Genomic DNA, 24,506 nt, shown 5'->3' on the forward strand with positions numbered 1-24,506 from the left:
ATTGAATCTGTAGGTTGCGTTAGCTAATATGCACATTTTACCTATGTTAATCCTTCCAATCCATGAACACAGAATAGCTTTTTGTTTCTTTGTGTCTTCTTCCATTTCTTTCAACAATGTCTTATAGTTTTCAGTGTACAGGTTTTCACCTCCTTGATTAAATTTCTTTCTACATATTTTATTCTTTTTGTTGTGATCATAAATGGGATTGTTTTCTTGATTTCTCTTTCTGCTAGTTTGTTGTTAGTATATAGAAATGCAACTGATTTTTGTATGTTAATTTTGTACCCTGTAACTTTACTGTATTCATTTATTATTTCTAATAGTTTTTTGGTGGATTCTTTAGGATTTCCTATATAAAATTATGTCATCTGAAAATAGTAACAATTTTATTTCTTCCTTTCCAATTTGGCTGCCTTTTTTGTCTTTTTCTTGCCCAATTGCTCTGACTGGGACTTCCAGTACTATGCTGAGTAAGAGTGGCAAGAGTGGGCATCTTTCTCTTGTTCCTGTTCTTAGAGGGATAACTTTCAGTTTTTCACTGTTGAGTGTGATGTGAGCTGTGGGTTTGTCATATGTGGGCTTTATTATGTTAAGTTACTTTCCTGCTATACCCATTTTATTGTGGAAGTTTAACCATGCTTGGATCCCTGGAATAAATCCCAGTTGATAATGGTGTATGATCCTTTTAATGTACTGTTATATTTGATTTGCTAATATTTTGTTGACAATTTTTGCATCTAATGTTCATCAGTGATATTGGTCTATAATTTCCTTTTTTGTGTTGTCCTTGTCTGATTCTGTTATCAGGGAAACGTTGGCCTTATAAGATGAATTAGGAAGCATCCCTTCCTCTTCAATTTTTTGGAAGAATTTTTTATAAGGATAGGTATTAAATCTTCTTTGAATGTTTGGTAGAATTCACCAAAGAAGCTGTCTGGTCATGGACTCCTGTTTTTGATTATTGTTTCAATCTCCTTACTAGTGATTGGCTATTCAGATTCTCTATTTCTCCTTGATTCAGTTTTGGCAGTTTGTATGTTTCTAAGAATTTATCCATTTCCTCTAGTTTATTCAATTTGTTGGCATATAGCTTTTCCTAGTATTCTCTTATAATCCTTTGTATTTCTATGGAATCTATTGTAATTTCTCCTCCTTCATTTCTGATTTTATTTATTTGAGACTTCTCTTTCTTTTTCTTAGTGAATCTAGCTAAAAGTTTGTCAATTTGGTTTATCTTTTTCATTTATTTCCACTCTGATTTTTATTATCTCCTTCCTCATAGTGACTTTGGGCTTTGTTTGCTCTTTTTTTTAGTTTCCTTTGGTGTAATGTTAGATTGTTTATTTGAGATTTTTCTTGTTTCTTAAGGTAGGCCTATCTTACTATATACTTCCCACTTTGTATTGCTTTTGCAGCATTACATATATTTTGGTATGTTGTATTCTTATTTTCATTTATATTCAGATTTTTTATTTCTCCTTTGATTTCTTCATTGATCAAATAGTTGTTCAGTAGCATGTTGTTTAGTTTCCACATATTTGTGACTTTTCCAGCTTTCTTCTTGTAGTTGATTTCTAGTTTGATGCTGTTGTGGTTGAAAAAGATGCTTGATATGATTTTGGTCTTCTTAAATTTATTGAGACTTGTTTTATCTCCCCACATATGGTTTATCTTTGACAATATTCCAGATGCACTTGAGAAGAATGTGTATTCTGCTGCCTTTGGAGGGAATGTTCTATATAGACCTATTAAGTCTATTTGGTCTAATGTTTCATTTAAGACTGATATTTCCTTGTTCACTTGCTGTCTGGATGATCTATCCATTGATGTAAGTAGGGTATTAAAGTCCCCTACTATTATTGTGTTACTGTTAATTTCTCCCTTTGGGTGCGTTAATAATTGCTTTATATATTTTTGTGCTCCTATGTTAGTTGCATAAATATTAATAAATGTTATGTCTTCTTGATGGATTATCTCCATTGTCATTATATAATGTCCATCTTTGTCTCTTGTTATCTTTTTTGACTTGAAGTGTATTTTGTCTGATAAAAGTATGGCTACACCTGCTTTCTTTTTGTTGCCCTTTGCTTGGAGTATTATCTTCCATTCTTTCACTTTGGAACTATGTGCATCTTTAGAGCTGAGATGGGTCTCCTGGAGGCAGCATATTGTTGGGTCTTGTTTTTCAATCCATCCAGCCACTCTGTGTCTTTTGATTGGTGAATTCAATCCATTTAAATTTAGGCTGATTATTGATATATTAGAGCTTAATACTGCCATTTTATCTCTTGTTGTCTGACTGCTCTATATTTCCATTGTTTCTTTTCCCTTGTACTTCTGTCTGCCATTTCAGTTTGGTGCTTTTCTATGATGTTTTCCTAAGTTTCCTCTTTTTTTATGTTTCTTGTCTCTGCTCTGAATTTTTGTTTTGTAGTTACTAGGAGGTTTGTATAAAAGGTCTCATAGATTCTTATCTAGTTGTTTTACTGCTGATAGCATCTTATCTTCGTTTACCTATACAAGTCTGTCCTTTTCCTCTTCCCCTTCTGTTTTTGTTGTCCCAAATTATCCCTTTTTATGTTGTGAATTCATTACCGAATTGAAGTATAGTTATTTTTAATGCTTCCTTTCCTTTTAACCTTTATGTTATAATTAAGAGTTTACCAAGCTATTCTGATATAGGGTTGCAATTTTCTCATTGTCTCTATCTATTTATCACCTTGATCAAAGTTTTATATACCTTTGCCTTTTCATTTCTGGTAGGAGAGCTCCTTTCCACCTTTCTTGTAAGGCAGGTCTAGTGGTGATGAACTCCCTCAGCTTTTGCTTTATTTCTCCTTCATATCTGAAGAATAACTTTTATGGATAGAGTATTCTTGGCTGACAGTTCTTATCTTTTGGTATTTTGAATATATCATTCCATTCTCCCCTGGCCTACAGAATTCCTGCTGAGAGATCTGCTGATAGCCTAATGGGGGTTCCCTTGTAGGTTATTGGGGTTTTTTGTCCCTGACTGCCTTTAATATTCTTTCTTTGTCATTGACTTTTGACAGTTTTATTCTCATGTGTCTTGGAGGTCTTTTTGCATTAAAATAATTGGGTGTTCTATTAGCTTTATGGATTTGTATATCCAGTTCCTTCTCAAGGTTTGGAAAATTTTCAGCTATTATTGTTAAATGAATTAACTAACCTATTCTGATCTTGCTTTTGCTCTCATGATGAAAGTTTCCACATATTTGTGAAACTAAGACCACCAGAGCTTGAAAACAAACAAACAAACAAAGAAAAACTGAGTTTATTAACTTACCAGGCAAGAGAATATACACCAGTGAAGAATTCACTGAATAGTTTGCAGAGGGGAAAATTCAGGGGATTTTAAGTGTTAGGAAGGGAGCTTTATGTGGTTATACTTATAACAACTGAAAACTATCACGTGTATATAACAGGACCATAGGCTTCTACATGACTGATTAAAACAAGTCCCATTGTTCAACAGTCAAGAAAACATCTTCAGTTAGGTCCAGTAATGTTCTGGTGTACTGGTCACTCAAAGTTTATGGTCAATTATCCACTTATACTGGATAGAACTGGTTTTGGTGAAGTACAGTATTCAGTTTTGATATAATATAGGCAAATGCTGCTATAAGTGGAAGCTTTTCTTTGTACAGCTTGAATGGATGGACAGAATTTGGACTGTCACAACTAGGATAGGGAAGTATTTTACTTTTACTCTTTAATCAGTTAGATTTATAGTATGCTTTTCTTTAAAAGATCTCAAAACACTTGTATGAGAAAACTGCTTTATTAGTTACCTTTTGCTGCATAACAAAATACCTCAAAATTTAGTGGCTTAAAGCAATAATCATCTATTTGCTCATGATTTTGTGGGTTGCTAACTTTGGCTGGGCTCTTGGTTCACCTGTGCTCCACATGTTATCAGTTGGACTCACTTGTCCATTGCAGTAAGATGGTAATTGATGGCCTTAATTACTTGTCTAGTGGTTGGCTGACTATTTGCAAAAGCAATGGAGGTAACTGGATCATCATTCAGCAGTCTAGCCTAGGCTTATTTCCAAGGTGGTGGTGGAAGGCCTCCTAAGTTCAGTAAAAGAGGGCAAGCTCCAATGTTCAAGCACTTCTCTTTTCTTTTTTCCCATTTCATTGTGATATAATTGATAACACTTTTCAACTTTGGGCTTGCATCATGTTTACTAATGGCCCATTGGCAAAAGCAAGTCACATGGCCACAGCCAGGCCCAAGGGATGCAGAGGTATACTCCAACTCTTCATGGGAGGAGCGACACAGTTACATTGCATACAAACAGACATGCATAGAGGAATGGGAAGAATTGGTGACCATTTTTACATTTTACCACGCTGTAGTTTTCCCTCCTTTCAAGTCTACTTAAATGTGGATTTATATTTAGAATTTGCTTGCAGGTATGTCTGCCCTACACTGCCAAAGCTAAGAGTTTTGGATGCTATAGAATTCTGTTGATTGATGTAGATGTCCTCCTGAGATACTGCAGACCACAGAAGAGAAATTTTATTCATTCTCTCAATGAGTTACATAATCAATTTAAAATCCACTTGAATTATATTGGAGTCTCATGTATAGTGGCCTTGAAGCACAAAACTAGGTCTTGTTTGTAAATGTGGGCATTAATAAGTGGGAGGAAATGATATTTGAGCTGAGACCTAAAGGAGGTAGAGGATCTAGTCAAGCAAAGAGAGGGAAGAAAATATTTCAAGCAGATGGAAATATGATAGAAACTCAATTTTGTTAATCCATTTTTGAGTTTCAGTGATTAATACACATGGGTATCTGGAGACACCCAGTACTTATTACACAGTACATCTTGTTTACTTATCTGCTCTTCATTGGACCCTAAGCTTTATAATGACAGAATCCATAGTAGGTGCCCAATAAATGTTTGTGTAATGAGTGAATAAGTGACTAACTTAATGAATAAGTGAATGAATGAATGAATGAATAATGCAAAAAAGCCAGAAGAAAGACAGACACAGAATAGAGAGTCATGCAGGAATGAAGACCCAAATTAAGGAGAATGCTGTACAGAAAGAGAGAGACAGGGAAGAAGGGAGAGAAGGAGAGAGAGAGAGAGAGAGAGAGAGAGACAGAGATAAAGCAGCAGAGAAAGAGTGGGGGAAGAGCAGGAGAGTCAGCAGAGGAAGGGACTGGGGGCTCTGAGAAAAGTGGTAGAGGTTTGGCTACTTAGCAGTTGCATCAGAGGAAGTTAGCACTTCCTTTAAAATATTAATTAATCTTCCAGAAGTTCACAAACAGGCCCTTCTGCACTAGTAAACCATTTTGCTGTTTTTAGTTTCAAACTTCAAAGTTTATTTTTGAAGGCTTATTTTCCTGGAGAATTTTGAAAGCCTCATATGGGCATAAAGTAATGACTTAGATTTTAGTTATTTCTTTTGGATTATTAGAGATATCTAATTTACCAGTTCTTACTGAAAATTCTTTTACATTTCAACATCTGTCAGATTACCTTAGTCTTTCTTCTTTGAAAGATGAAGACCTGCCTCAAACATTGTTGGAAAATTGTACTCGAAACCAGATGCTATTTGTATTATTCTGAGCCACTTTGGTGTATCAATTAAAACCAGTTTGGGGGTTTTGAAGTCCTAATAGGGATGATGAACACAGAAACAATTAAAATCAGAGTTTTTCCCCCATTCTCAACTTGGGCGATGTAGCTCTGAGTACAAGGGTAACTGTTATGCTCAGGGGCTGTCAAAGTATTTGACTCTGGCCAGATAAAGGAAATTGGCAATACATATTCCTAGACAGAAATCAAAAGTTTGGTCCAAAAGGCATCAGAATTACCTGAGATGCTTGTTATAAATGCAGCTTCCAGTCTCCTACCCTAGACCTGGAATCAGAGTCCTTCCAGATGATTTCTGTGTCCAGGGAAGAGAGGCCCACCACGGAAGGCCTTAGCGCATTCAACCTTGCTTTTAGGGTATATGTAGCAGCTTCTAGGGCTATTCTTAGTACTTCTTAAGTATGGTATTTAGTTGGGTAAAATAAAGTCTACCTCTATAAAAAACCAAGTAATAGTAGAAGGCAGCCCATGATTAATGTCAAGTTCAGTAAGTGCTGGGGGAAGAAGAAATCACTGCAGGCTTGAATCAAAGATTTCATTGAGGAAAGACAGGTTCAAAGTTTTCAAAAGTCTCTGAACTCTTGTATTCTGCCATTTGAACAATCTGAATCAAATCCGACGGCCTTAACTCAGCATGTCTTCTATTTCTACATCCTCCAGAGTATCCAAGATGAAGGAGAATGTTAAACAGAAACGAGAACGAAGAGAACGCGTAAACGAAGTCAAAGTCAAGGTGGCGAGCACACGGAAAAAGGCTCTGCAGGAACAGTTCAGCGAATGGATCCTCGACCCCAAAGGAATGATTCCGATGGCAGTGGTAAGAGAGGAGCATATGTGTGAAGGTTAGTGGGGTGGGTGATAAGAGGGTGATTGCTAGAATACTGAGTGGAGTACCAGAAGCCTTCCTCTAAATTTTCAGTAAGTTAGTTCTTGATCTGTCTGGTCCATGGGAGATGATTTCTTCAATTTTCTCTTGAACATTTAAAAAAAATTCTAGCTAGATTTCCAAAATATTGACTCCGGCTGAGGTTCCCAAACTCTTCATTACAGGCAGACATAGATTTCATTTGTTTGTTTGTTTATTAGTGTGTGATTAATTACTTCTGTGGACTAAGAGACCACGTCTCATAGCTTCAGAATACAACTGTGCTCTAAGAGTTAAATATTTTCTCTAAAGTGTATGTAGATGTGAGAACACTTATTGGTTAGCTACAATGCTAAGCATATTTTTGGTTCAAAGTGAATTATTAAAAAAGAGACCAAGGAGGACAAGCCACAGACTGGGAGAAAATATTTGCAAAAGGCATATCTGATAAAGGACTTTTATTCAAAACATACAAAGAACTCTTAAAACAACAATAAGAAAACAACCAATTGAAAAATGTGCAAAAAAACTGAACAGACACTTCGCCAAAGATATGCAGATGGCAAATATCATATGAAAAGATGCTCCACATATGTCATCAGGGAAATGCAAATTAAAACTGCAATGAGGTACCACTACATACCTACCAGAATGGCCAGAATCCGGAACACTGAGAACACCAAATGGTGGCAAAGATGCGCAGCAACAGGAACTCTCACTCACTGTTGGTAGGAAGACAAAATGGTACAGCCACTTTGGAAGACAGTTGGCAGTTTCTGATAAAACTAAACATACTTTTACCATATGATCTAATCATCATGTTCCTTGGTATTTACCCAAAGGAGTTGAAAACTTATGGCCACACAAAAACCTGCACGTGGATGTTTACAGCAGTTTTATTCATAATTGCCAAACTTGGAAACAGCCGAGATATCCTTTGGTAGGTGAATGGACAAATAAACTGTGGTACATTCAGACAATGGCATATTATTCAGCACTACAAAAAAGAACTGTCAAGCCATGAAAAATGTGGAAGAAATTTAAATACTAAGTGAAAGAAGCCAATCTGAAAAGGCGACATAGTGTACGATTCCAATTCTGTGACATTCCAGAAAAGGTAAAACTATGGAGACAGTAAAAAATGGTTTCTGGGAGTGAGGGAGGAAGGCGGCATGAATAAGCAGAGCACAGAGGACTTTTAGGGTGGTGAACAATTCTGTTTGACACCATAGTAATGGATACATGTCATTACACATTTGTCAAAAGCCAAAGAATGTACAAGACCAAGGGTGATTCCTGATGTAAACTATGGACTTTGGGTTATGATGCTACAGTGTAGGTTCATCACTTGTAACAAATGTACCACCGTGGTGGGGGATGTTGATAGTGGGGGAAGCTGTTTGTGTGGTGGGGGGCAGGGAATCTATGGGAATTATCTATACTTTCTGTTCAATTTTGCTGTGAACCTAAAGCTGCTCTAAAAAATAAAGTCTATTTTTTTAAAAATCGACCAAGAACTCTGAAATTTCATTTTTCAGTAATTGAATAACAAGGAATTATAGAGGATTCTTTGGATTGCCAAGCTGGTCACCAAAGGTGCCTTAGCTCTATCATGCCCAGTGTCTGAGGGTTACTGGAAATGTCCCTGCAGGCGGGCAATAAAGGATCACTCCCAGCATCCTAGTTCTCACACAGAAGGCTGGGAATCATTGAGGACATATATGCGAAAGCATTTTATATCTCTTGGAATATTCTATAAACTAAATGCTAGTTATTACTATTTCTTTCCCTGGGTTAGAAGGATTGCCCAGGACTGAATTGAAAGACTATAGATGGCTTTTCGTCTAAAATACTAAATACCTGGTAATTGGGAAGTAATATATGGTCTCTTTTCTTTGATTTGCAGATTCAGAATGTTCTTCATGAATTTTTTCAAAATCCAGATTTCCAGCTTGGTAAGCCTGCCTATTACTGTAGTGTTTCTATTTTTCTCTTTTTTTGGGGGGGGGGGAAGTATTCTGAATTAAGATGAAGAGTCAATATTGAGATAGATGTTATTCACAACTCTTACAGATGTACTTAAGCTCTTTTGCTCTTTCCAGATGGAGAATGTAGAAAAACAGAGAGGCAATCAGTCATTTTCAATCCTTTTAGTTTTGTGCCCCATTTTATTACAAATATTCTGTAATATCCCTTTATTATCCTATCAAATTCCTAGAAAATATTAATTACATACACAGAATTTAAAAAGATGGATATAATGTTATAACTGTGATATAAAGGAGAAATACAAGGAAAGATATAAGAAAATTATATGCACTGTATTTCAATATGTAAATGCTTGGTTATAACTTCACTAGAAGATATAATGGAGTAGTCAGACGTTTTTACCTACTTTAATGAATGTTGGAAAATAAAAAAAGTAAAATTATATCCAGTCAACCATTTTCTTTGTATCTGACATTTTGAAATAAGTGCATAATGAATGGATTTGTGTATATACGTAGAATCCCCATGAATAAGAGAGCTACAAATGCAGGCTGACACAAGTGTGTTGTATTGGAATTCAGATACAATTTATGATATTACCTCCCATTATATAATTTGCTGAAATAGTGAACAGCTCTTGGTAAAGTTCCAGAATGAAGCAAAGCACAACCCTCTCTCAAATTTTCGTAGTAGTTACCTTCTTGGAAAATTCAATAGCAAAACTGTCTTCTGTATTTACATGTAAAGAGTTAGGTTCTAGACTCAAAATGATTCTAAGCAGATTTTTGACCTAGTTGAATGTCTGGCAGGAGGAGGAAAGTCTTTACTGTGCAGGAATTGGAGGAGATCTGCCCCTACCCCATTCCCGTCCTACCCCATACCCCATTCGTCATTGTGGCAACAAAACTCACCCACAAATGTTCACCATGCTCACTAGGGGGCGAGGGAGACATCTATGGAGAACCACAGATTCTGATACTTTTGTTTTCTTATATGAGATTAAGAAAAAAATTCTGACTTGTTGAATAAAGAACTGGAGGGGCTGGCCCAGTGGCACAGTGGTTAAATGCACACATTCTGCTTTGGCGGCCCGGGGTTCGCTGGTTCGGATCCCAGGTGTGGACATGGCATCGCTTAGCAAGCCATGCTGTGGTAGGCGTCCCACATATAAAGTAGAGGAAGATGAGCACGGATGTTAGCTCAGGGCCAGTCTTCCTCAGCAAATAGAGGAGGGTTGGCAGCAGATGTTAGCTCAGGGCTAATCTTCCTCAAAAAAAAAAAGAACTGGAGTTTGAGTCCTGAGATTTGGATAATTTATATCCAATTGATCTTTTCAATTGATTTTTTGACACTTTATTACATTGATAACAAGAGATTGTCTGAAATCTGTTCTCACTCTTAAAAATAAAATATGCTTTCCATCTTCCTGATCACTGGTCCCCAAACATGATTTGGGCCTTTGCTGACAAACTGTTCTCCTTCTACCTATTCACAGCCTATTCAAAAACTATAATTCTTCACAAGCAACACAACCTCAACTCCTCTTTCAGAAAATATTTGAAATAACTTCCTTTATTCATTTAGTTTTTGATTAAGATACAGAAGGAATGAGTTAAGAGAACTCTATTTAAGATTGTGATAAAATTAGAGAAATTCCAGACTACTCTAGTTGACAGTGATTATCTCTCCTCCCACCTCCTGTACTATTTAATATTTATTTTCTGTGCCATTCACTCATTCATTCATTCATTCCATATTTGTTGAGCCTTCACTAAGTTCCAGATACTGTGATGGGGTAGAGAATACAAAGAGGACTAAGACAGGTTTCCTGACCTGAAGTCACTCAGTCCAGCCAGGGAACAGACATGTATACTTAGTAACAACTGTTACTGGTAGAAATCAGTCTGGCTTGCATCATCTTCCAGAGCTTGCAGGAAAGTCTGGGACGGGGATAACAGCCTCTAATGCATAAGCTTATATTAAGTTTATACAGTACTCTTATGACAATAACTGATATCTCATAATAAGTAATTACAAAAATCAAGAGTGACTAAAGAATTTTTTTATGTACCAGCCCATGATAGGCAGGAAGAGTTATTAGAAGTAGGAGGAGAAGCCAGTGTACAGTTCTTTCATCATGAGCTTTCACGCAATTTGTGTGTTTGTGTCTTGGTAAGGTCAATAAAGATCACATAATTGTCATATCAAATGAAGGTTAAAAAATCTTTATTTGAGCTAACTGTCACATTCTACCATTATTGACCACTCTGTTATTCATGAAACTCTTTTTTTTCCCTGGCTTTTGTGATATCATTCTTGATTTTTTCTTCTATCTTTGATCACCTCTTAGCATTTTTGTTTCTTGATTCTTTTTTTATTTGCACCTTAAATGTTTTCCAGAGTTTCCTTTTTGGGTCTATTATCATTTTACACATTATCCACACTCCCAGGATATTCTAAACCATGACTTTAGCTGATGGTTCTCATGTGTATGCCCATCCCAAACCTTCCCCTTGAGCTCCAGAGCCTATTTGAAAATACCCATAGGACAAGGGGTTAAGTGAAGAAAGCAAGTTGCGGATCAATATGATCATATTTATGAATAGAAAAATAAAAGATATATGTGTGTATATATGTATGAAAATACATAGAAAGCTTACTGGAAGGGTGACAACAATCAGTTGACAGTGGGTACTTCTGAGGCAGAGGGGAGAGACAGTGCTGATGCGGGGTAGAGGAAAAGGTAGATTTTCATATTTTGCTGCTTATATTTTTGTATTATTTGAATCTTATACTAAAAAACATATTCATATATTATTTATTTAATTTAAGAAACATTGAAGACAAAATAAAGTAGTTAAAATGAAACTTTGTAGAAGTTTTGTGTTTTAGGACCTGCTAACATAGATGCTAGCATATGTTTTTGTCGTTTTTATACTGTCGATGTGCATATTCATTTCTGCTTTATCTTGACCTGGTCATTAAAAATGTAGGTGTGTTCTTTTCAGTGTTTGGGTTGCTTGGTTAAATAAAAGCCAGAAAAAATAACAATTTTCTATTAATTGGAATGTTATCCAACTAGATATCATTTACTTTATTGTAAATATTGATGGACATGAAGAAATAATTTTGTGTTATTTTAAAGCACTATAATACGAATATAAAATATGAATGTATTACAACCAAACTAACTAGCAAATAACCTTTATTCCATAATTAGAATCATGTTGCAAACAATTGGCTGTTGCTGACTCTATGGAACCAAGATTGAACGAGGTGGAATTTATAGAAGTAAGAAGTTATGTTATTCATTGTTTGAACCAAATTATCTTGCCGGTTTCAGTGGTCTTTCGGTGGATGTCACACATACATTAACTTAGAATTAAATTAAATGAAAGCAGGGGCCGGCCTGGTGGCATAGAGGTTAAGTTCCTGTGCTCTGCTTTGGCTGCCCGGAGTTCGCCAGTTCAGATCCCAGGAGCAAACCCATGAACCACTTATCAAGCCATGCTGTGGCAGGTGTCCCACATATAAAGTAGAGGAAGATGGGTATGGACATTAACTCAGGGTCAATCTTCCTCAGCAAAAAGAGGAGAATTGGCAGCAGATGTGAGCTCAGAGCTAATCTTCCTCAAAAAACCAAAATTCACTTAAAAATGAAAGCATAGTAACTTATTTTATCAATTCTAAGATGCACACTTTAAAATATTTTAACCCCTCTGAAATTAGGTTACATTTTATAATCAAAGGCATCTTACAATTTCTTTCAATCAGTGATACTCGTGATGTGAAGGTGTGAAAAACTTTCACTGACACCTTTGGGTAAGAGCAAGAAAAACCAAGTTCTTATATTCAATGAAATCTGGTTATACAAATAATAGTGAGATCTAAAAGTTACAAAGGATTTTCTCCAGGCCAGGCACTGTCCTAAGCTAGCCATATAGGTAATCCTCTCAGCAATCCTTATTTCTACTTTTATAGATGAAGTCTCTGAGGTACAGAAAGGTTAAGTAACTTACACAAGGTCTCACAATTAGTGGAGCTGTGGAAATTTGTATTCAGACAGCTAGTTTTCAAAGTATACATAGTACTGCGTCTGAGAAGGTGATTCTATCGTAATGGAATAAGCAAAAGAAGCAATTTAATGGTACCAGAGTCCCAAGTCTTCTACAGCCTGCTTTTATATTTTTTCATGTCTTTCCTCTAATCCCCCGTGTTTTTTTCTGAGTTCTAGAGTCAAGGAAACTTTCTCCTTTTTCTCTGCTACACCCTTGCTCCATTGAGGGCTATGCACTATATACAATTTTAAGGTTTTGTATGAAGAATTTCTGGAATCCTTGATAGGATTGCCATATGGATAAGAATCTGGCAATCCTGCCTCAGTTATGTTCTGTGTTTTCTTAGATTCCGTATTTGTCTATTTGGCATCCATTAATCACAGGGCCAAACTAATGGCCAAAGTTGTTTATATCTCCCTTTTGATCCAGACCCCATACTCTAACCATCTCCTTATCTAAATCTCACTCACCAGGCCAATATTTCCCCTGCCCTTAAACAACCGTACACCAGGTCTAGACAACTAGGGACGGCACCAATGCCCCAAAGCCCACTGGAATTATTCAAGGTAGCCAGTTCTAAGCTGTTTACCCTGCCCTGCATTGCCTTTCCTGAGAAAACCCCAATAAAGCCTCTGGCCGAGGCTTTCCCTTACTCCTGCTTCTGCCTCGTGACCAAAATCTGGTGCTTCCCCTGTGGCTTTGCATGGCATGGCATGCTCCCTTCACTTGGACACTATAAGTAATAAAAATCTTCTTTCAATGGCATTAGCCTCTCCATGTCATCACTCAGTCATCTCCATAAATTAAAATCCCGTGCGTATAAATGAAACAAGTTACTCAAAGAAAAATATGCAGAAGAATAAACTATAGTATTCAAATGGTTCAGAAAAAATCAAGGCTTTATCACATTAGTAATAAACATAAGTTACATTTCTTTGCAAGACACTGATTCTAGGTGCTAACTTGCCTTTCTGTCTTACACTAGTTTCCCTAAAAGTGGGCAATTTAGAAAATTTTCTGATTTTTTAAAATATAAAAGTAATATATGGAGGCCAGCCCTGTGGTCTAGTGGTTAAAGTTCCAGCGCACTCCGCTTTGGCGGTCCAGGTTTGCAGGTTCAGATCCTGAGCACAGACCTACACCACTTGTCAGCCTCAGCCATGCTGTGCTGGTGACCCACATGCAAAATAGAGGAAGATTGGCATAAATGTTAGCTCAGGGAAGATCTTCCTCAAGTCAAAAGAGGAAGATTGGTGACAGATGTTAGCTCAGGGCCAATCTTTCTCAGGGAAAAAAAAAGTAATATATGAATTTTGTGATATGTGAATTACATCTCAATAAGAAAGTAATATAGATTCATTTTGAAAAATTAAAAAGAAGAAAGTATAAAGAAGAAAAAATTTTAATCCATAATTCATTTTAATGGCTATATAATACTCGATTATATGTTTGTGTTATAATTTATTTAATCATTTCTCTACTGTGGGACATTTATTTTCTTATTATTCACTATAATATGATAGGATTAATATCTGCATATAAATCTTTGCTTACAGCTTGATATGGACTGAATTATGCCCTCTAAAATTCATATGTTGAATCTGTAACCCGTAACGTGATTTTATTAGGAGACAGGGCTTTTAGGAGGTACTTAAGGTTAAGTGACATCTTAAGGGTGGAGTCCTAATCTAATAGGATTCATGACCTTATAAGGAGAGAAAGAGAGGGGGCTGGCCTGGTGGCTGAGTGGTTAAGTTGTCCCGCTCAGCCTCAGCTGCCCATGGTTTCGCTGGTTCGGATCCTGGGTGCAGACATGGCACCACTCATCAAGCCATGCTGAGGCGGCATCCCACATGCCACAACTAGAAGGTCCTGCAACTAAAAATACATAACTGTGTACCAGGGGGCTTTGGGAAGCAAAATGAAAAATAAAACCTTTAAAGAAAAAAAAGAAGAAGAAGAGAAAGAGAGGGAGAGCCCTCTTTCTTTCTCTCTACGTGCATGCACTGGGGAAAGGCCATGAGGAGATACGGTGAGAAGGCAGCCATTTGCAACCCAAGGAGAGAGCCTTCACCAGACACCAACCCTGCTGGCGCCTTGATCTTGGACTTTTTAGCCTCCAGAACTATGAGAAAATAAATTTCTGTTGTTTAAGCCACCCAGTCTATGGTATTTTGTTATGGCAGTCTGAGCTTACTAAGACACAGCTCTGGTAATTTCCTTAGAGTAGATTCGTAGAGGCAATTACTAGGTCAAAGAATGAATAGTGGAAGGATTTGGGTATCTATTGTAAAATTATACTGACTCCACTGGCTTATTCTCCCACCAGCAATGTATGAGAGCTTTCAAAGCACCGTATTCTCACCAACAGTGGGCATTATTGAGTATAAGAAACCTCTGCAGTTTTTTTCCCCCATTTATTTATTTATTTATTTATTTTTGTTGAGATATGATTGGCATATAACAAAGTGTAAGTTTAAGGTGTATAACATGTTGTTTTGATACATTTATTTATTACAAAATGATTACCATGGAGGTATTAGTTAACACCTCCATCACGTCACATGATTACCATTTCTTTTTTGCGGTAAGAACATTTAAGATCTAGTCTCTTAGCAACTTTGAAGTATATAATGCAGTATCGTTGACTGTAGTCACTATACTGTGCATTCGATCCCCATGATTTACTCATCTTATAACTGGAAGTTTGTGCCCTTTGATAAATATCTCCCCATTTCCCCCACCTCCAGGCCCCAGAAACAACCATTCTACCCGTTTCTACAAGTTTGACTTTTTTAGATTCCACATATAAGTGAGATCATAGGGTATTCATTGTTGTCTGTCTGATTTATTTCACTTTGCTCAATGCCCTCAAGGTCTGTCTTTGTTGTTGCAAATGGCAGAATTTCCTTCTTTCTTATGGTTGAATAACAGTCTATTGTATACATGTATACCACACCTTCTTTATCCATTCATCTGTTTACAGACACGTTATTTCCATACCTTGGCTATTGTGAATAACGCTGCAATAAATATGGGAGTGTAGAGATCTCTTCAAGATCTTGTGTTCATTTCCTTTGGATATATACTCAGAAATGGGATTGCTGGCTCATATGGTAGTTCTATTTTTAATTTTTTCAGGAAGCTCTACATGTTTTCTTTGGGGGTGTGTGTTTACTATGAGAGCTGAGCATCCCATTTTAGACTTTCTTTTCTTTATTGAGGTAACATTGGTTTATAACATTATATAAATTTCAGGTGTACATCATTATATTTCAGTTTCTGTATAGACTACATCATGTTCATCACTAAAAGGCTAGTTGCCATCCATCACCATACACATGTGCCCCTTTACCGCTTTCGCCCTCTCACCCCCTTTCCCTTCTGGTAACCACCAATCTGCTCTCTGTATCTATGTGTTTGTTTGTCTTCCACATGTGAGTGAAATCATACGGCATTTGGCTTTCTCTCTCTGACTTATTTCACTTAGTATAATACCCTCAAGGTCCATCTGTGTTGTTGCAAATGGCAAGATTTCATCTATTTTATTTTGAGGAAGATTAGCCCTGCACTAACATGTGTGCCCATCTTCCTCTGTTTTATATGTGGGATGCCTGCCACAGCATGGGTTGATAAGCAGTGTGGAGGTCCACACTTGGGATCTGAACCAGTGAACCCTGGGCTGCTAAAGCGGAGCATGTGAACTTAACCACTGAACCATGGGGCAAGACCCAAGATTTCATCTTTTTTATGGCTAAGTAGTATTCCATTACATATATATATATATATATATATATACACACACACACCCCACATCTTTTTTATCCATTCATTCGTTGGTGAGCACTTAGATTGTTTCCAACTCTCAGCTATTGTGAATAATGCTGCAATGAACATTGAGGTGCATATATCTTTTCGAATGAGTGTTTTCATGTTCTTTGGATAAATACCTAGAAGTGGAATAGCTGGATCATATGATAGTTCTATTTTTAATTTTTTGAGGAATCTCCATACTCTTTTCCATAGTGGCGGCCCCAATTTACATTCCCACCAGCAGTGTTTGAGGGTTCCGTTTTCTCCATACCCTCTCCAACACTTGTTATTTCTTGTCTTTTTAATAATAGCCATTCTGATGGGCCTGAGGTGATATTTCATTGTAGTTTTGAATTGCATTTCCCTAATAACTAGAGATGTTGAACATCTTTTCATGTGTCTGTTGGCTATCTGTATATTGTCTTTGGATAAATATCTGTTCAGATCCTCTTCCCCCTTTTTTTTTTTGAGGAAGATTAGCCCTGAGCTAACATCTGCTGCCATTCCTCCTCTTTTTGCTGAGGAAGGTTGGCCCTGAGCTAACATCCGTGCCCATCTTCCTCTACTTTATTTGTGAGATGCCTGCCACAGCATGGCTTAACAAGCAGTGCATATGTCCGCAGCCAGGATCCAAACCAGCGAACCTTGGGCTGCTGAAGCAGAAGTGTGAACTTAATCACTGCACCACCAGGCTGGCTCTCCTCTCCCCATTTTTTGATTGGATTGTTTGCTTTTTTGTTGTTGAGTTACATGAGTTCTTCATATATTTTGGATATTAACCCCTTATCAGATATGTGATTTACAAGTATATTCTCCCAATTGGTAGGTTGTCTTTTTGTTTTGTTGATGGTTTCCTTTGCCAGACAGAAGCTTTTTAGTTTGATGTAGTCCCACTTGTTTTTCTTTTGATAGCAGTTTGTTTTTTAACTTTTATCTTTTTGATTACTAGTGAGGTTAAACATTTTTCTATGTAATTTTTAAATTTCTTCCTGTGTGAATTACCTGTTTACATTCTTTGCCCATCTTACTTATTGATATTTATTTTTTCTTATAGAATTGTAAATACTCTTTACATATTAAAGACATTACCATTCATGATTGTAAATTACATATATTTTTCAAGATTTTGCAATTGTTTAAAGATTTTTAAAGGTGTTTTCTAACTTACAGAAATTTTTGTTAATTGTTATGTAAACAAATCTATTGATTCTTTTTTTTGAGGTCTTTTCCATTGCTCTTATGCTCAGAAGGTTCTCTCCATCCCAAGATGAGCTAAATAAATATTCAGCTATACTTTTATAGCTCTTTTTATTTTTTAAATTAATTTGAAAATTATTTTGACAAATAATGGAGTATCTAACTTCATTCTTCCCCTAAAATGACTAGCCAAAGATAACGCTTCATGGAACAAACTTTTCTTTTACAAGTAGCTTATTTTCCAAATGAAATTTCATCTGCATCATTACTTTCCTGCTTTCCAATGGAAAATAAAAATAGAACATTTTACAAAATTTGAATGACTGAAATCTTTTCGTGCCCATGTAAATTCAACTTTGCCAAAAATAAGAGTATTCTCTATGACATGAATTTCCTGAAAAATGTGTATATTTTAATGCATGGACCCTTCTCCTGTTGGTATCAGATAAATCAAAATCAGAAGGATGGAAAAGAGGCTTTCTTTTTACTTTACCAAACTCAGTGGCAAACAGCATATCACAGTTTACAGTAAAAATCTTTTTGGGGGGCTGGCCTGGTGGCGCAGCAGTTAAGTTCACACGTTCCACTTTGGCGGCCCATGGTTTGCTGGTTCGGATCCCAGGTGTGTACATAGCACTGCTCTGTAAGCCATGCTGTAGCAGGCATCCCACATATAAAGCAGAGGAAGATGGGCAGGGATGTTAGCTCGGGGCCAGTCTTCCTCAGCAAAAAGAGGAGGATTGGCAGCAGATGTTAGCTCAGGGCTAATCTTCCTCAAAAATAAAAACTTTTCAATCTTTCCCAGATATAATTAGAAGTGGTAAGAAAATCCTAGTTTCATGTAGTCTCTTATTACTTTGCTTGCTGTTGACAAAGCTGTCATCCTTTCATTGTCTTTTCAAAATTTTTGAGGAAAGGCAATTTAATTTGCCAGACTAAAATAAAAAGATAAATCATGGTGTGACTTCTTACCCTTGTTTAACTGACAATAAATTTATCCCAGAGCCAGGGTTTTACCCATAAATGGCCAAAAAAATCATTGGAGTGAATTTTTTAAAATTAAGACAACTATTATCAGAGTAGTGTTGTAAAAATGAACTCCCAGTTCACATCCTTGCCAACACTTGTTATTCTCTGGTTTTTTGTTTTGTTTTGTTTTTTTGTTATAGCCATCCTTGTGGGTATGAAGTGGTAGCCCACTGTGGTTTTGAAATGCATTTCTCTGATGGCTAAAATGATATTGAACATCTTTGCATGTGCTTATTGGCCATTTGTTTCTCTTCTTTGGAGAAACGTCTACTTAAATCCTTTGACCATTTTTTAATTGGGTTGTCTTTTTATTATTGGGATATAAGAGTTCTTTATATATCCTAGACACAATCCCTTGTCAAATATATAATTTGTAAATGTTTTCTTCTGTGGGTTATCTTTTCACTTTCTTGATGGTGTCCTTTGAACCACAAAAGTTTTTAATTTTGTAAAGTCTAATTTATCTAATTTTTTCTTTTGTTGCTTTCTCTTTTGGTGCCAAGAAACCATTGCCTAAATGAGGGTGATAAAGATAGACTCCTAAGTTTTATAGTTTTAACTTTTATATATGTCTATTTAAGTCTTTGATCTATTTTGAGTTCATTTTTGTGTAAGACGTGAAGTAGTACGACTTTTTTAAGTATTTGATAAGTCAAAGAGGTAAAAAATAAATAAAGATATAAAGAACCTGTTATATTATGTGAGACTTATTGTATAAGTATGTCTTGAACTTCAATCCCTACAGTGGCCTTGTTCCAGTGTTCATGGAATATTGGTCAAAATTTATCATAAATAGGCCACCAAGAAAACCTTAAAAGTTCTAAAAACGAGAAATCTGACATGCTATATTTTCTAATCATTGTGTAATAAAACTGGAAAATAATAAACAAACTTAAAAATTATTTAAATCCAACCATTTGGAAATTTAAAATATACTCTCTTTAATAATTTTTGGCTCAAAATGTTACATGTAATTTTATGGAGCGCTGCTAAATGTTTACTTAGATGAAAAATTATAGTCTTAAAACTTTTAAAAATGGGATGGGGCGAGGAATTTTTAAAACACAGATAAGTATAAAAATAGAATAACAATGTATATATTCCCATAACCTAGAAATAACTCTTGTTAATACCTTGGCATATTTTTCTTAGGAAAAATTATCATGACCAAAAAAAGAACTCAAACAACACATGAAAGTACAAAGATGGGGATTTTAAAAATCACCATAAATTTCTTACCCAGAAATAACCATTGTCACCCTTAGGTGAACAGCATTTAAAACAGCTTTATGTACAATGTCTCCGCAGATAGATGGGTGTATAGCAATGTAGATGATCATAAACTCTGTTGTAAAATTTTAGTTACTTAAAATTAAAAATATTTAATTGTACTTGATTCAACAGAAGAGAAACTGAAGTAAAAATAAGGGGATTATTGAAATTGAACACGTCTTCACAAAAGTTATTCTAGGGTCATTCTAAGATAAGATCGTAAGGTGAAGATCAGAAAAGGTTGCAGTCATTATTTTTTTTAAATCATATATTTCAGTTATAGAAATAACAATTGACACTCTGCTATAAAAGATAAAGGTATTTAATATTTCCTCTTGTCTTCCTATCTTTTTTCCTTGTTGTATTTCCCGATTTTAATTAGTTATTTTGTAATTTTTGTTTTATCCAGACTTACACTATTAATTTTCTTTTCTGTAATTACAATTCCCATAGTTAATTACACTTAGTCTAATATTTAAATGGATTCAAGTTTCACTTCCTGTCCTTTTACAATGGCTTTGCTATTCCTGGGTAATTTGATTCATCTCTTAATAGGCTGAATTTATTGTAAAGAAATTTTTTCAAGAAAATTATATGGGTGCTATATTTTCTGAGTTCTTTTATGTTGAAAATGTCTGCATATTGCCTCTAAAACTACACCTTGGATGGGTGTGCTGTAATTGGCTCACATTTTCTTTTCACCTCAAAACAGTATAGACATCACTTAATTATTTTCTGGTATTGAATGTTGTGAAGTCTGACGTCAGTTTTACTTTTTACCTCCCTTTATTCATTTTTATTAATTCAGCAAATACATACGTATACATATAGACATATATGCATACACATATCATATATTCGTGTGAATATGATATGTGATGAATATATGATATGTGTGTATATGTGTGTATATCCATACAATTAAAGGATAAAATGAGTAAGGGTAATGTATACCTAGTAATAGTTATGATACCTAATAATGCTTGATACAAACTCATTAGCGTTCTACATAGTACCTGCGTAGATGTGTATATATGTGTACATAAATATATATATGTACATGTATATAAATAAAATTTTGTTTTAATGGATGATTTGGCTATTAATATTAGTTTCCCTAACATTTCTCAACTTTTCCTGAAATGCAAACAGCACCTATTCAGGCGCTTTCATTAGAGACAAGAGCTGTTACGTCAACAGAAACCAAGAAAGTATTTCTTGTATGGAAATATTTGTTGAGAATATTTCATTATTTGATCAATGAATCAGTGAGCCATCCTTTATGACATATGACGTGGAAGTAGTGTTTGAAACACTGGCTTTTAAAGAGATTTGCTTTAAGGCTATTTTGTCAAAATGTTTAATAAAACTAGAAGAAATGGAATTATAAGTTTGGGACTTTAAGGCAAGATATTACACACAGGTGCCACCAAGTGGAGATATTATGCCATGCAGTTGCCCTTCTGATCTTTTGTAATGAGCAGTGTAACTTGCATTCAGATTAGAGAGTGTTTGGAGAAAATGAAGTCGTTCAGGTAATAATGTAGAGAAAAAGACAAATGGAGAGAATGAATGGTCACCGATGCCTCCATATGCATATCATTTTCTTAGTGTATCTGTTTTCTGGTGGATAAACGAACAGGTGATGATCTTTTTGTTGACTATAACCTCTTTCTCACTTTTCATCTGTTTTATTCTAGCAAATGAAAACCGAAAGTAACTATTTTAGAATATTTCCTTCTGGTCTCTTAGTTATTAAGTATATCCTGAACATTTACTCTCTGTGCTAGGAGAGATGTCAAAATTAGAAGTTGTGTTTCTTACCCTCAAGGACCAAATAATGCATTGTTGTATGGGAGTGTGCCTGTGGATATGTGCAGGCATTTATGTGTGTATGTGAGTGTGTGTACGTGCACACACACATTGAATGGAACTGGAGTAGGATCCAGGGAATAGAAGGATCAAAATATAAGCAAGTTAAGGACACACACCACGAAAGACAATTACAAAGCAATGAACGGGTGCAAAGCAAAACATTATGAATTATTATATTTCTCACTGTCGAGGGATGTATAGTAAAAGGAAAATGAGACTTCAGTGGGGCAGGTTTCATGTAGGAAACTCCTTTGGTGGTCGTGAGTTTTAAATTTCTTCCTCCTGCTATACCTTGTATCTCCTTACTTAAAAAGGAATCTTAAGAACAATGTTTTAAACATTTATATATTGACAGAAATCATTTAAAATGTAGAATGTAGTGGTTTATTCAGGATTGTTTTGTTTTATAAGTCAAATATTTAGGCATATAAGAAATATGTTTGGGGAGAATGTCAGGCTTATTTTAAATTCTCAGAATACTCTGGTTCCCAAAAGACAACTCGTTCCAGGAGACAAAACTTACCATTTGTATCATTTTAACACTGGTGCTGAGTTGTTCAAGTAGATATTGTGTTCCCTATACAAGTTTGAAAAAGAGTAGAAGTCTTAACCCTTAGATTTCGGTGGGCTCCTGTTAACAAAACTAACTGCATTGTCTTGTGTTCAGGCCAGGAGTAAACAGGGACTGATAAGCAGATCTTTCCTGAAATTCCCAAATTTCAATCTTACAGAGGATCTACCCTTTCATTTCACTATCTGATTGGTTAATTTATTTATCAACAGAAGAAAACAATTTTAAGTATATTTGTTTTGTCTAAACATCATTAATGTGGTTATAGAAAATTTTAGTTAACTTTTTTTTATTGAGTTCATAATAGTTACATCATTGTGAAATTTCAGTTGTATATTATTTCTTGTCTGTCACCATATGCATGCTCCCCTTCACCCCCTGTACCCACTCCCCACCCTGCTTCCTCTAGTAACCACTGAACTATTTTCTTTGTCCGTGTGTTTGTTTATCTTCCACATATGAGTGAAATCATATGGTGTTTGTCTTTCTCAGTCTGGCTTATTTCACTTAGCATAATACCCTCCAGGTCCATCCAGGTTGTTGCAAATGGGATGATTTTCTTTCCTATGGCTGAGTAGTATTCCGTTGTATATCTATACACCGTATCTTCTTTATCCAATCATCGGTAGATGGGCACTTGGATTGCTTCCATGTCTTGGCTACTGTGAATAGTGCTGCAGTGAACATAGGGGTGCATATATTACTTTGGATTGTTGATTTCAAGTTGCTTGGGTAGATACTCAGTAGTGGGAAAGCTGGGTCACGTGGTATTTCTATTTTTAGTTTTTTTAGGAATCTCCATACTGTTTTCCACAGCAGCTGCACCAGTTTGCATTCCCACCAGTAGTGTATGAGGGTTCCCTTTTCTCCACACCCTCTCCAACATTTATTTTTAGTCTTGTGATTATAGCCATTTTAATGGGTGTTAGGTGGTATCTTAGTGTAGTTTTGATTTGCATTTCCCTGATGATTAGTGATGTTGAACATCTTTTCATGTGCTATTGGCCATCTGTATATCTCCTTTGGAAAAACGTCTGTTCATATCCTCTGCCCATTTTTTGATTGGGCTGTTTGTTTTTTTGTTATTCAGTTGTGTGTGTTCCTTATATATTATGGAGATTAACCCCTTGTCAGATATGTGATTTGCAAATATTTTCTCCCAATTGGTGGGTCATCTTTGTGTTTTGATCCTAGTTTCTTTTGCCTTGCAGAAGCTCTTTAGTCTGATGAAGTGCCACTTGTTTATTTTTCCTTTTGTTTCCCTTGTCTGAGAAGACATGGTATTCAAAAAGATCCTTTTAAGTTCAATGTCAAAGAGTGTACTATCTATATTATCTTGCAGGAGTTTTGTGGTTTCAGGACTTGTCTGTCTTTGATCCATTTTGAGTTTATTTTTGTGTATGGTGTGAGATAATGGTCTACTTTCATTCTTTTGCAAATGGTTGTCCAGATTTCCCAACACCATTTATTGAAGGGACTGTCTTTTCTCCATTGCATGTTCTTGCACCTTTGTCAAAGATTAGCTGTCCGTAGATGTGTGGTTTTATTTCTGGGCTTTCAGTTCTGTTCCATTCATCTGAGTGCCTGTTTTTATACCAGTACCATGCTGTTTTGATTGCTAGGGCTTTGTAGTACATTTTCAAGTCAGGGATTGTGATGCCTCCAGCTTTCTTCTTTTTTCTCAGGATTGCTTTAGTAATTTGGGGTCTTTGGTTGCCCCATATAAATTTTAGGATTCTTTGTTCTAGTTCCATGAAGAATGTCACTGGGATTCATATTGGGATTGCATTGAATCTGTAGATTGTTTTGGATAGTATGGACATTTTAATTATGTTTATTCTTCCGATCCATGTGCATAGAATCTCTTTCCATTTCTTTATGTCATCATCTATTTCTTTCAATAATGTCTTATAGTTTTCATTGTAGAAGTCCTTCAACTCCTTGGTTAGATTTATTCCTAGATATTTTCTTCTTTTTGTTGTGATTGTGAATGGGATTGTATTCTTAAGTTCTCTTTCTGTAAGTTTGTTATTAGAGTATAGAAATGCAACTGAGGGGCCGGCCCCATGGCTGAATGATTGAGTTCACGTGCTCTGCTTCAGCGGCCCGGGGTTTCGCTAGTTCAGATCCTGGGCATGGACATGGCACTGCTCACTGGGCCATGCTGAGGGGGCGTCCCACCTGCCACAACTAGAAGG

General features: G+C 35.9%; 1 protein-coding gene across 7 annotated transcripts in view; it reads left to right on the forward strand.

The window, feature by feature from the left end:
* Positions 1-24,506, forward strand: part of EFCAB5 (EF-hand calcium binding domain 5) — a 142,576-nt gene that overhangs the window by 39,818 nt on the left and 78,252 nt on the right. For all 7 annotated transcript variants that reach the window (XM_070227791.1, XM_070227792.1, XM_070227787.1 and 4 more), the window contains 3 exons: positions 6,300-6,456; positions 8,411-8,459; positions 11,714-11,784. In XM_070227791.1, coding sequence (XP_070083892.1) covers positions 6,310-6,456; positions 8,411-8,459; positions 11,714-11,784 — 267 coding nt within the window. In that variant the 5' untranslated portion in view covers positions 6,300-6,309. The remainder of the gene's footprint in view (positions 1-6,299; positions 6,457-8,410; positions 8,460-11,713; positions 11,785-24,506) is intronic.

Source organism: Equus caballus, chromosome 11 (genome assembly GCF_041296265.1).
Source record: "Equus caballus isolate H_3958 breed thoroughbred chromosome 11, TB-T2T, whole genome shotgun sequence".
In the NCBI taxonomy this organism is placed as follows: Eukaryota; Metazoa; Chordata; class Mammalia; order Perissodactyla; family Equidae; genus Equus; species Equus caballus.